A 12,423-nucleotide genomic window follows, 5' to 3' on the forward strand; every position below is an offset into this window, starting at 1 on the left:
TATGAACTGTCTCCCTTTTGTCTTTGTGCCCTCAGTGCCTCGTGCGGTGTTTAGCACATACTTAATAGAGACTTATTGATGGATTGATAACTGACTAATTAAAGAGACCAGTCATATTTACATACAGAAATAATTTGTGGTCAAATGAATGATGCAGCCAGTGTGTTGTAGGAATCAAATTCCACAACCATTTATTGTTTACTATATTGGGCCCCTAAGAACTGCAAGTTAATCTAGGAATTGAGGGTTGGGCAGGATTCTGCCAGGGAGGGGGGCTCTCTAGACTTAGGTGTGGTGGAAAAGGCAGAAATGCATGTAGGAAAATTGGGTGAAGGTTGGATAGACTGATCTCTTTAGATCAAGAGGTCTGTGCGAGGGATGAGATCATGGGGGTCTGGAAAGCCAGACTTAGAAGTCTGGGCTGGGGCCTGTGCCGACAGCCTCCCATCCATCCCTTTCTGACTGTTTTAGGCCAGTAAAGCTGGCAGTTTGCTCTGAGTGGGATTCAGTCTGTGAGCACCAGGTGATGGGATAGTGGGCCAGCTCTGATAACTAAAGAGAAGAGCAGCTGCTTCTCCAGGAACATTTACATCAGCTCTGATTTCTTTTAGGGTTACATGATGAAAAAAGGCCACAGAAGGAAAAATTGGACTGAACGTTGGTTTGTGCTTAAACCCAACATCATTTCTTATTATGTGAGTGAGGATCTAAAGGATAAGAAAGGAGACATAATTCTGGATGACAGTTGCTGTGTAGAGGTAAAGTTCCCGTTTGTTTTGTTCAGTTTCTCTTGGCTCATTTACCAGGTGCTGCCCCTGGTGCTGAAGTCATCCTTCTTCGGGGGTTGGATTTGCCTCTTGAAAGTGAGACAAGGGGGCAGTGGATAGAGCATCAGCCCTGAAGTCAGGAGGACCTGAGTTCAAATCTGACCTCAGATACTTCATACTTCCTAGCTCTGTGACCCTGGGCAAGTCACTTAAGCCCAACTGCCTCAGGAAAAAAGAAAAAACAAAAAGAAAGTGGGACACTGAGAAGATGCGACATTTTCTCTTTGTAGAAATGTGCAGCAGACACACTAGTAGAATGGAAGGACTCTGGACTTGAGTCAGGAGACTCCCATTTCCCTACTTGGTCCAGTTCAAGCTCCACCATGTGTTGGATGATTTCACTGCCCACCCTGTTTCCCCCAACTATGATGGTGGGATGGCAGCCAGGAGGTGCAGTGGTTAGAGCGCCAGGTCTGACGTCAGGAAGGCCTGAGTCCAAATGCAGCCCCAGACACTGACCCTGGGCAAGGCGCTTCCCTCTGTTTGCCCCAGCCCTTCATCTGTACGTGAGCTGGAGAAGGACATGGCCAACTGCCCTCGGGCCTTTGCCAAAAAAATGCCCCGTGAGGTCACAAAGAGTCAGACATGATGAAAATAACTGAATACGACGGTGATGATGGTGGGGTTTGGGCAAGGTATTTGTTAATGCGCTTTCCCACTCTTAAAGGCCATCGAATGCTATGAGATGTTTAACCTGAGTCTGACGTTGTATCTGAAATGTTGGGTCATTTCCGGCTCTTCATGTCCCCACTGGGTTTTTTGGCAGATCCTGGAATGGTTTGCCATTGTCTTCTCCAGCTCACCTTGTAGGTAAGGTAACGGAGACGGGGCCTGCCCAGGGTCACACAGCTGGGAAGTGTCTCAGGCTGGATTTGAACTCGGGAAGACGGTCCGTTGCACTGCGCTCTCTGGCGCCCCCAGCCGCCCTCTGCCTCTAGGTGCCCGACATGTCAATCTCAGTGATGCCCTTTGAGCAAACTAAGAGGTTTCCGTGTCGCCTCTGCCGTTGGTTTTATTTTGTCTCAGAATTTCGGTCAGATTTGTATGAGGTGTGTTGTAAACATTCCAGGACACATTTTAAAAGAATTTATAATTTGTTTTCTAGTCCTTACCTGACAAGGATGGAAAGAAATGTCTTTTCCTAATAAAATGCTTAGATAAGACGTTTGAAATCAGTGCCTCGGATAAGAAGAAAAAGCAGGAGTGGATTCAAGGTGAGCGTTCTTCGGTCGTTTGGCTCAGTTTATCTTCTGTGCTCTCTCATGGGGGAGGTCAGCAGTTCTCATTAAGTGGGCTCGAGCCAGGGCTCCTCAGTGCCCACTCTGCCCCAGAGGGCAGCGCTTGTCTGGCAGCAAAGGGGGATGGCGTCACAGAGAGGGAGACTGAGGCTTGAGGTCAGGCAATACCCGCTTGCCCTTTGAACTCAAGTGTGGCAGTAGCAGCTTCCCCTCAGTGGCAGCCCTGAGCAAAGGCCGGGGGGCAATGCTGGTGAGGGGAGGAGGTGGAGATTCTGGGACTGTCCTCGTCACCCAGAAGCAACTAGGATTTAAATTAGACTGTGATGGGTCAGCCACATTTGTTAAGCACAGATGCTGTGCCAGGTGCTGGGGGTGCAAATGTAAAAGTGAGATAATTCCTGCCCTCAAGCTTATAGTCTTTGGGGGATAAGGTCAAGTCACAACCAGCCGGGGGGCCGGCACTTCCTCTTGGGGAAATCAGAAAAGAGTTCTGAGGGATGTTGAACTAGAGCTGAACCTGGAAGAGCTACTTAGTCACCGGCAGCCCGGGCACAGCCGGGAGTGGCCAGAGACAGCTTCTCAAACCGAGAGCGGGGAGAGACTTATGTCAATAGTCTGGCCCCAGGCGGGGGAAAGGCTTCTGGGAGGAAGTGATAACGGAGATAAGGAGGATTTAGTCTGGCCGAGATGGGGAGAGTTCAGAACGGCCTCAGCATTAATTGTGCTGGGAGTCAGTGCTGGGTTGGGAGGCTGGGGAAGGAAATGAGAAACCATTTTGGGCCAGAGGTGAGATGATCCAATTTCTGTTTTAGGAAATGACTTAGCTAGGTGAGGAGCCTGGGCTCCAGGAAGGGCCCCTTTGAATAGTCCAGGAAGAGGATGGGGAGGGAAGGAGCCCTGGGTTTGGGGTCCTGGGATCTGGGCCGTGACCAGCCAGGCCGCTTAATCTTTCTGTTTCCTGTTAGAAAAATTGGCAAACCGGTGGTGTGGGTTGGATAGTCTCTGAGGCCCCTTCGAGCTCTAACTGCTTCGGTCAGGTAGTTCTAGGTGAGAGGGCCCGAGGTACGGTGATCACGGCGTGGAGAGAGGCGAGAAGCTGGAGATGTCCATGGAGGGGGCATCGATAGGACTTGGGGGCCAGGGAGGGGGGCAGAGGGAAGGAGCCCCATGAAGCTACGCTTGGGGCTCGGCTGTCTGGCTCTAGCAGACAGGGCAGGATCGTGCGAGGGATTCCCACGTTTCCTGGGGAAAGATGGTTTGGATGTTGATTTCTGAGGCGTTGATGAGACGTCTCGAGGACATGTCCAACAGGCAGTTGAAGATACTGGTCTCTAGCCCAGAGGAGGGACCGGTGCAAAGGGAGGGCCAGGATCTCATCCTAAAGTCGCAGCTTCCACGGGGAAGGGGGGGTAAGAATGGGCAGGAAGTCTCCAAGATGAGACTTAGAGCTTGGATGCATTTTTCTTGTCTCTTCCACATAGTCTATTTGGGGAAATTGTGAAGAGGGAGGAATTCACCCAGAGATTTCTTTTATGCCTCCCATCATCTGCAAAGGATGTGGCCTTCTCCCTCTTGGTTCCCTAAGCAGAAGGAGGGTGTCTGTTCTGAGCTTATGCAATAAAAAAGCAAAAAGAGGCAAGAATACCTTAGATTGGAAATGGTTTTGGTTACTTTAAGTTAACTTAAAATTTGAAATGAATTCCTCAGAAATACAAACAGGAACATGTTGCATATTCAGATGCTGCTTTACTTGGGGACTTTCTGGCAGGTGTTGCCTCCCCTCGGGACGATCTGGAGGGAGAGGAAGATTCTGCATTTTTTCTTTGTTGCTTTCCTGTTTCAGTGACAAAACTTTGGGCTTTATGGAGAGCGAGGAAGGCTTCCATAAAAACTGGCAGCTGCACCTAGTCACTTTAAACACTTTGAACGGTTGTGTGGAATAGCACCTCACAGGGCAGTCTTGGAGGGGAGTCAGAACCAACCCTCAGCTTTCTCCATCTTCTTACGGGTCCCATTGTTTGGACCAGGATCTCTCTCCAGGGTCCAAGGTCAAGGGAACAAAGGAATGTCTTAGGTTCTTAGAGCTTTCAGCATCACTCTGGAGGAAGTGATTAACAATTGTACTGAGCTCAATTAAAGCATCTCTGTAGCCAAGAGTAACGGTCATTTGCCTTCTTTGTCCTTTCTTATGGAAAATACTTGACAGCCATTCACTCTACTCTGCACTTGTTGAAGCTGGGAAGTCCGCCCCCTCACAAGGAGGCCCGTCAGAGGCGGAAGGAGCTGAGGAAGAAGATGCTGGCGGAGCAGGAGGAGCTCGAGCGGCAGATGAAGGAGCTCCAGGTGGCCAACGAGACCAAGCAGCAGGAGCTGGAGCAAGTGAGAAAGGTGGGAGCGTCCTCGCTGCTGTGGGCCTTTGGGGGATGAGTGAATGAACAAGCCCTGGGCTCGGGGGATGAGTGAATGAACAAGCCCTGGGCTCGGGGGATGAGTGAATGAACAAGCCCTGGGCTCGGGGGATGAGTAGTGAACAAGCCCCGGGCTTGGGGGATGAGTGAATGAACAAGCCCCGGGCTTGGGGGATGAGTGAATGAACAAGCCCTGGGCTTGGGGGATGAATGAATGAACAAGCCCCGGGCTCGGGGGATGAGTAGTGAACAAGCCCCGGGCTCGGGGGATGAGTAGTGAACAAGCCCCGGGCTTGGGGGATGAGTAGTGAACAAGCCCCGGCTTGGGGGATGAGTAGTGAACAAGCCCCGGGCTTGGGGGATGAATGAATGAACAAGCCCCGGGCTCGGGGGATGAGTAGTGAACAAGCCCCGGGCTCGGGGGATGAGTAGTGAACAAGCCCCGGGCTTGGGGGATGAGTAGTGAACAAGCCCCGGGCTCGGGGGATGAGTGAATGAACAAGCCCTGGGCTCGGGGGATGAGTGAATGAACAAGCCCTGGGCTCGGGGGATGAGTGAATGAACAAGCCCCGGGCTCGGGGGATGAGTGAATGAACAAGCCCTGGGCTCGGGGGATGAATGAATGAACAAGCCCTGGGCTCGGGGGATGAGTAGTGAACAAGCCCTGGGCTTGGGGGATGAGTGAATGAACAAGCCCTGGGCTCGGGGGATGAGTGAATGAACAAGCCCTGGGCTTGGGGGATGAATGAATGAACAAGCCCCGGCTCGGGGGATGAGTAGTGAACAAGCCCCGGGCTCGGGGGATGAGTAGTGAACAAGCCCCGGGCTTGGGGGATGAGTAGTGAACAAGCCCCGGGCTTGGGGGATGAGTAGTGAACAAGCCCCGGGCTTGGGGGATGAATGAATGAACAAGCCCTGGGCTCGGGGGATGAGTAGTGAACAAGCCCCGGGCTCGGGGGATGAGTAGTGAACAAGCCCCGGGCTTGGGGGATGAGTAGTGAACAAGCCCCGGGCTCGGGGGATGAGTGAATGAACAAGCCCTGGGCTCGGGGGATGAGTGAATGAACAAGCCCTGGGCTCGGGGGATGATGAATGAATGAACAAGCCCCGGGCTCGGGGGATGAGTGAATGAACAAGCCCTGGGCTCGGGGGATGAATGAATGAACAAGCCCTGGGCTCGGGGGATGAGTAGTGAACAAGCCCTGGGCTTGGGGGATGAGTGAATGAACAAGCCCTGGGCTCGGGGGATGAGTAGTGAACAAGCCCCGGGCTTGGGGGATGAGTAGTGAACAAGCCCCGGGCTTGGGGGATGAGTGAATGAACAAGCCCTGGGCTTGGGGGATGAATGAATGAACAAGCCCTGGGCTCGGGGGATGAGTAGTGAACAAGCCCTGGGCTCGGGGGATGAGTAGTGAACAAGCCCCGGGCTTGGGGGATGAGTGAATGAACAAGCCCTGGGCTTGGGGGATGAATGAATGAACAAGCCCTGGGCTCGGGGGATGAGTAGTGAACAAGCCCCGGGCTTGGGGGATGAGTGAATGAACAAGCCCTGGGCTTGGGGGATGAATGAATGAACAAGCCCCGGGCTCGGGGGATGAGTAGTGAACAAGCCCTGGGCTCGGGGGATGAGTAGTGAACAAGCCCCGGGCTTGGGGGATGAGTAGTGAACAAGCCCCGGGCTCGGGGGATGAGTGAATGAACAAGCCCTGGGCTCGGGGGATGAGTAATGAACAAGCCCTGGGCTCGGGGGATGAGTGAATGAACAAGCCCTGGGCTCGGGGGATGAGTGAATGAACAAGCCCTGGGCTCGGGGGATGAGTGAATGAACAAGCCCTGGGCTTGGGGGATGAGTGAATGAACAAGCCCTGGGCTTGGGGGATGAATGAATGAACAAGCCCTGGGCTTGGGGGATGAGTAGTGAACAAGCCCTGGGCTTGGCCTGGGCCTGTCCCTGTCCCAGAACTGGTCCTGCCCCAGACCCCCAGACCCAGCCCTGCCCCTGCCCTGCCCCAGACCCCCAGACCTGGCCCTGCCCCAGGCCCGGCCTTGCCGTGCCTCGTCCTCCCCGGGCCTCTGGCTTTCCTCTCCCCGTGGGAGAGCTGCTCGGAGGGCCTGCTGGCCAGCCTCGGAGCGGATCCCCAGCGGTCAGGCTCTCCACGCAGGGAGGCCATTTTCTTGACCTGAAAAGCTTTATTGAACCCGTGCTCTGGGCTGGTTTTGGGCTGAAAGAGGAAATGAGGTGCCTGCCCTCAGCGAGCTTACCTTCTGAGGAGTCAGTATAGGTAGTGAGATCTAGGGAAGGCTGGCAGAGTCCGCGGAAGGGCTGGGGGCCTGCCCCAAGGAGGTGCCCGCTGTGTGCATCGGGCGATTCCGGGGGGGGCCAGGCTGGTGTGTACCAGCGCACCTCGACTTTCCCTAACTCCCTAAGAATGGACGTTGGGCCTCGGAGTGACACTCACACAGCAGTGTCTGGTCACGTCCGATTCACCCCCTTTTCTCAGTTTCCGACCCCACCCCCCGCCCACTGCAGAAGGGGCTTTTTTCTTCAGTTTCCTTCAGAGATCTCCCGGATGAGGGAATTCCTCTGGTCTCACCCTGCAGATCTTGCAGACTCCATCATGTGCTTCTTGCCTCTGATTTTCCAGCATTTTTCCCCTGGGCCCTTAATAGTCCAGTATAAGAGCCCACAGCTCATGGGCTTCCTTGTTCTGAAACGCCTTCGCTTCTGAGCAGACCCTGTGACGGGTGACTCTGGCTGTTCATTGGAGTGTGCCTTGTAGTGCGGTCAGTCAGTGAGCATGTAGGAGACCCCTGCTGTGGGCCGGGCCCCATACACAGATTAAACCTGGGGACCCGAGGACGTGGGAAATAGCCCCTGCCCTCAGAGAGCTGCCATTCCACTAGGAGAGAACACACATGTAGATAAGGAAACAGAATCCATGTGAAACAGGAGTAAGGGCATTTTGGGGTAGAAAGGGACATGTAACTCCTGCTTGGCAAGCATCTGTCTTCAGGATCACTGGATTTTTAGAGTTGAAAGAGATTTTTAGAAACAATCTAGTTCAGCTCTCTCATTTCAGAGGTGACTTGCTCAAATCAAAATGGCTGATTTAGGACTTTAGGGAGAGGCAGTGGGAATTTGGTGTCGATGTCATAACAATCTGAAAGTTTGGGCTTAAAAAAACCCCTAAGAAACATACAACCCTTTAGGGCTCCATGAAAGCAGGTCTGAAAATAACAATTTGATGCATATCATAGGATCACGCTTATTTTATTTTCATAAAGTTTGACTGAGAATTTAATTGCCCAGTTGAAGGAATAAGAACTCCTAACAATCAAACTGTTAAAATGGATTCTTTTAGAAAGATCTAAGTGATGATTCTCAGCTAGGTTGTGCAGCAGAAAGACTTGCAGGGCCTGGAGTCAGGAAGAGTTCTCATCCTGAGTTCAAATTTGGCCTCTGAACCTTATTAGTTGTGTGACCCTGGGCAAGTCACTGGTCTCAGAAATGTAAAATGATCTAGAGAAGGAAGTGGCAAAATACTTCCCTATCTCTGCCAGAAAACCCAAGTTGGGTCATAGAGAGACATGATTGTGGCCTGAGAGCTCTGGAAGCGCCTGCCGTGGATTAAGTCTCCCCCAGAGCCGTCGCCAGCTCTCAGGGCCGGATGTGGATTGTGCGCCACCCCCACCCCAGTGAGACCAACCTGACCCAGATGGCCGTGGGCTCTGGCCCTGCCTCGAGACCTTATTTTAAAGTTAGTCAGAGGGGAATTTAGGGGAGCTGAGGTGAGTCCCTGCCTTTCTCTGTCATTTTGGCTTCCACACTCTTTGCGGGCCCCCATCCCCGATTAATGGCCTGCTGGACATTTTAAACTGGTGTCCAGTGGTCTTGTCAAACTCAGTGTATCCCAAACAGAACTGACATTGCCACCAACCCGCGGCTTGTGGCCATGGCCTCTGGGGCTGATAAGTCAGTCGGAAGACATCTATCAATCATGTACTAGGAATTGGGCTAAGCCTGGGGGCTAGGAGCTCAAAGTAGAAACAGGCCCTGACCTTCAGGGAGCTTGTGTCCTACTGAAGGAACAACATCCACACAAAGCTTGTCTCTTTTCAGTATACCTGCCCTGAGATTCCTATTTCCCTCCAGTCCCCACAACAGCGCTTCTTTTCCAGCTGCAGTTTTCTCTTCTCCATATGACATGAGTCTGAGAGTCTTCCCCATCCCGCTCTGCCCTCTTTGGGGTCCCTCTCTGCCCTCTTTGGGGTCCCGTTCTGCCCCCCCGGGGGTCCCGCTCTGCCCCCCCCGGGGGTCCCGCTCTGCCCCCCTCGGGGTCCCGCTCTGCCCCCCTCGGGGTCCCATTCTGCCCCCCTCGGGGTCCCCCTTTGCCCCCCTCGGGGTCCCGTTCTGCCCCCCCGGGGTCCCGCTCTGCCCCCCCGGGGGTCCCTCTCTGCCCCCCTGGGGGTCCCGCTCTGCCCCCCCGGGGGTCCCTCTCTGCCCCCCTGGGGGTCCCGCTCTGCCCCCCCGGGGTCCCGCTCTGCCCCCCTCGGGGTCCCGCTCTGCCCCTCTGGGGGTCCCGCTCTGCCCCCCTCGGGGTCCCGTTCTGCCCCCCCGGGGGTCCCGCTCTGCCCCCCTCGGGGTCCCGTTCTGCCCCCCCGGGGGTCCCGCTCTGCCCCCCCGGGGGTCCCACTCTGCCCCCCTCGGGGTCCCGCTCTGCCCCCCTGGGGGTCCCGCTCTGCCCCCCTCGGGGTCCCGTTCTGCCCCCCTCGGGGTCCCGTTCTGCCCCCCTCGGGGTCCCGCTGTGCCTCCTCGGGGTCCCGTTCTGCCCTCCTCCGGGTCCCACTGTGCCCCCCGCGGGGTCCCGCTCTGCCCCCCTGGGGGTCCCGCTGTGCCCCCCTCGGGGTCCCGTTCTGCCCCCCTCGGGGTCCCGCTGTGCCCTCCTCGGGGTCCCGTTCTGCCCTCCTCCGGGTCCCGCTCTGCCCCCCCGGGGTCCCGCTCTGCCCCCCTCGGGGTCCCGTTCTGCCCCCCTCGGGGTCCCGCTGTGCCCTCCTCGGGGTCCCGTTCTGCCCTCCTCCGGGTCCCACTGTGCCCCCCTCGGGGTCCCGCTCTGCCCCCCTGGGGGTCCCGCTGTGCCCCCCTCGGGGTCCCGTTCTGCCCCCCTCGGGGTCCCGCTGTGCCCTCCTCGGGGTCCCGTTCTGCCCTCCTCCGGGTCCCGCTCTGCCCCCCTGGGGGTCCCGCTGTGCCCCCCTCGGGGTCCCGTTCTGCCCCCCTCGGGGTCCCGCTGTGCCCTCCTCGGGGTCCCGTTCTGCCCTCCTCCGGGTCCCACTGTGCCCCCCTCGGGGTCCCGCTCTGTCCCCCTGGGGGTCCCGCTGTGCCCCCCTCGGGGTCCCGTTCTGCCCCCCTCGGGGTCCCGCTGTGCCCTCCTCGGGGTCCCGTTCTGCCCTCCTCCGGGTCCCGCTCTGCCCCCTGGGGGTCCCGCTGTGCCCCCCTTGGGGTCCCGTTCTGCCCCCCTCGGGGTCCCGCTGTGCCCTCCTCGGGGTCCCGTTCTGCCCTCCTCCGGGTCCCACTGTGCCCCCCTCGGGGTCCCGCTCTGCCCCCCTGGGGGTCCCGCTGTGCCCCCCTCGGGGTCCCGTTCTGCCCCCCTCGGGGTCCCGCTGTGCCCTCCTCGGGGTCCCGTTCTGCCCTCCTCCGGGTCCCGCTCTGCCCCCCTGGGGGTCCCGCTGTGCCCCCCTCGGGGTCCCGTTCTGCCCCCCTGGGGGTCCCGCTGTGCCCTCCTCGGGGTCCCGTTCTGCCCTCCTCCGGGTCCCACTGTGCCCCCCTCGGGGTCCCGCTCTGTCCCCCTGGGGGTCCCGCTCTGCCCCCCTGGGGATCCCGCTCTGCCCCCCTCGGGGTCCCGCTCTGCCCCCCTCGGGGTCCCGCTGTGCCCTCCTCGGGGTCCCACTGTGCCCCCCTCGGGGTCCCGCTCTGCCCCCCTGGGGATCCCGCTCTGCCCCCCTCGGGGTCCCGCTCTGCCCCCCTCGGGGTCCCGTTCTGCCCTCCTCCGGGTCCCACTGTGCCCCCCTCGGGGTCCCGCTCTGCCCCCCTGGGGGTCCCGCTGTGCCCCCCTCGGGGTCCCGTTCTGCCCCCCTCGGGGTCCCGCTGTGCCCTCCTCGGGGTCCCGTTCTGCCCTCCTCCGGGTCCCACTGTGCCCCCCTCGGGGTCCCGCTCTGCCCCCCTCGGGGTCCCGTTCTGCCCCCCTGGGGATCCCGCTCTGCCCCCCTCGGGGTCCCGTTCTGCCCCCCTCGGGGTCCCGCTGTGCCCTCCTCGGGGTCCCGTTCTGCCCTCCTCCGGGTCCCACTGTGCCCCCCTCGGGGTCCCGCTCTGCCCCCCTCGGGGTCCCGTTCTGCCCTCCTCCGGGTCCCACTGTGCCCCCCTCGGGGTCCCGCTCTGCCCCCCTCGGGGTCCCGTTCTGCCCTCCTCCGGGTCCCACTGTGCCCCCCTCGGGGTCCCGCTCTGCCCCCCTCGGGGTCCCGCTCTGCCCCCCTCGGGGTCCCGCTCTGCCCCCCTCGGGGTCCCGCTCTGCCCCCCTCGGGGTCCCGTTCTGCCCTCCTCGGGGTCCTGCCTAGCTTTTCAGTATCCTCATTATGTCAGCCTTTATTGAGAACAGAGTGCTGTGCCTCTGACGTGTACAAGGGCACTGTCATCCCCTCATTCCTCGGCTGCGGCAGTTTTTCAGACCAAGTGCTGTAATTGTGAGCTCAGCTCTCTCGAAGCCGAGCCCGTTTGTGAGTTTGGGCCACGGCTCCCTTTCCTCTCGTGGCTCTCCCACGGGGCCACGGCTTCACATCCCCGGACGGCTCGGCCGCCTCGCGCGCCTCCTGCGTCTCCAGGGAGGAGAAGGTGCATCTGTGGACAGGGAGAGTGTCCGTAATCTTCGTCGTCGTCACATAGCCAGTGACCGCGGGCGAGGAGGGTCTCTTTGCCTGGGACAGGCTCCCTTGGTCTGCGTTAGCGCTCCAGGCCCTGCCTTCTGGGACCAGCAGAAGTGGTTTAGGAGCAGCGCTTCCTTTCCAGGGAAGTCACGACACCGGCCGCGGCTCTTTTTGCTTCTTTCGGCCATGCTCCGAAGCCTCTGTGGCCCAAAGGAGGAATGCCAGCTTCTCCATCCCGGGCCCTCTCCCTGGGGTTCCCCTTCCGGCCTTACCTTACACTGGCTCCTGTCACCTCCTCTACGTTCAGGGAAATGGCCCCGACAGCTCCATCTCGCCCTGCCCTCTCTTCCTTCCGTGCCTTTGCGCAGAGAGCCCCTCCATTCCTGGAGTATGTGACTGCCTCTGCCTGTGAAATGGTCTTTTTAAAGTTCAGTTTCTTCATGAGGCCTTCCTTGAAAATCATTTTCAGGAACAAAAAGTAGTTTGTATTTTCCATAATGTTCCACTTTACTATGAGAGAAGGAAATTGGGAACTTTTATTTTCTGAATTATTTGATTGAGAGACAGAAAGACCGTTTGTATTCTGCTCAGTCTTCAAGGCCCCCAGGTGTTATGATATCCCTTTCTGTATTTCAATGTCTTTGGGCAAATTTTTATAGTTTAGATGATTGGGGGTTTTTAAGTAGGAACACCAGAGTACTTTAAAAATAGGCCTTACTCTGGTTTTTGTTCACATGTTTGTGGTTGGTTGATATAAATCATTATTTGTAGCCATGAAAAAAACAACCATGTTTCTGTGGTTTAAAACCCATGTGCTTATCTTATCACTCCTGTTGCTTTTCCTCGAAGTTCTGAGGAAGAGTTGTCCTTGGCACTTTCCTGTAAGTTGTGGGACTTTAAAAACAAAAAAAGGCAAAACAAAATAGGAAAATCGCTTAAGGAAACATTGTTTCTCTGATCTGTGTTCATAGAATGACCATCACTAAACAAACTTTCACCCTTTGAAGCATCAGGTGATCTTAGTCTAGTCCACTT

The 12,423-nt window shown here is 57.2% G+C and overlaps 1 protein-coding gene across 1 annotated transcript in view; it reads left to right on the top strand.

The window, feature by feature from the left end:
- Positions 1 to 12,423, top strand: part of SWAP70 (switching B cell complex subunit SWAP70) — a 78,312-nt gene that overhangs the window by 46,459 nt on the left and 19,430 nt on the right. Inside the window, exons 5-7 of the mRNA XM_051967662.1 lie at positions 612 to 758; positions 1,933 to 2,041; positions 4,272 to 4,453. Of these exons, the coding sequence (XP_051823622.1) occupies positions 612 to 758; positions 1,933 to 2,041; positions 4,272 to 4,453 (438 nt within the window). The remainder of the gene's footprint in view (positions 1 to 611; positions 759 to 1,932; positions 2,042 to 4,271; positions 4,454 to 12,423) is intronic.

This window comes from Antechinus flavipes, chromosome 6 (assembly GCF_016432865.1).
Source record: "Antechinus flavipes isolate AdamAnt ecotype Samford, QLD, Australia chromosome 6, AdamAnt_v2, whole genome shotgun sequence".
Lineage (NCBI taxonomy): Eukaryota > Metazoa > Chordata > Mammalia > Dasyuromorphia > Dasyuridae > Antechinus > Antechinus flavipes.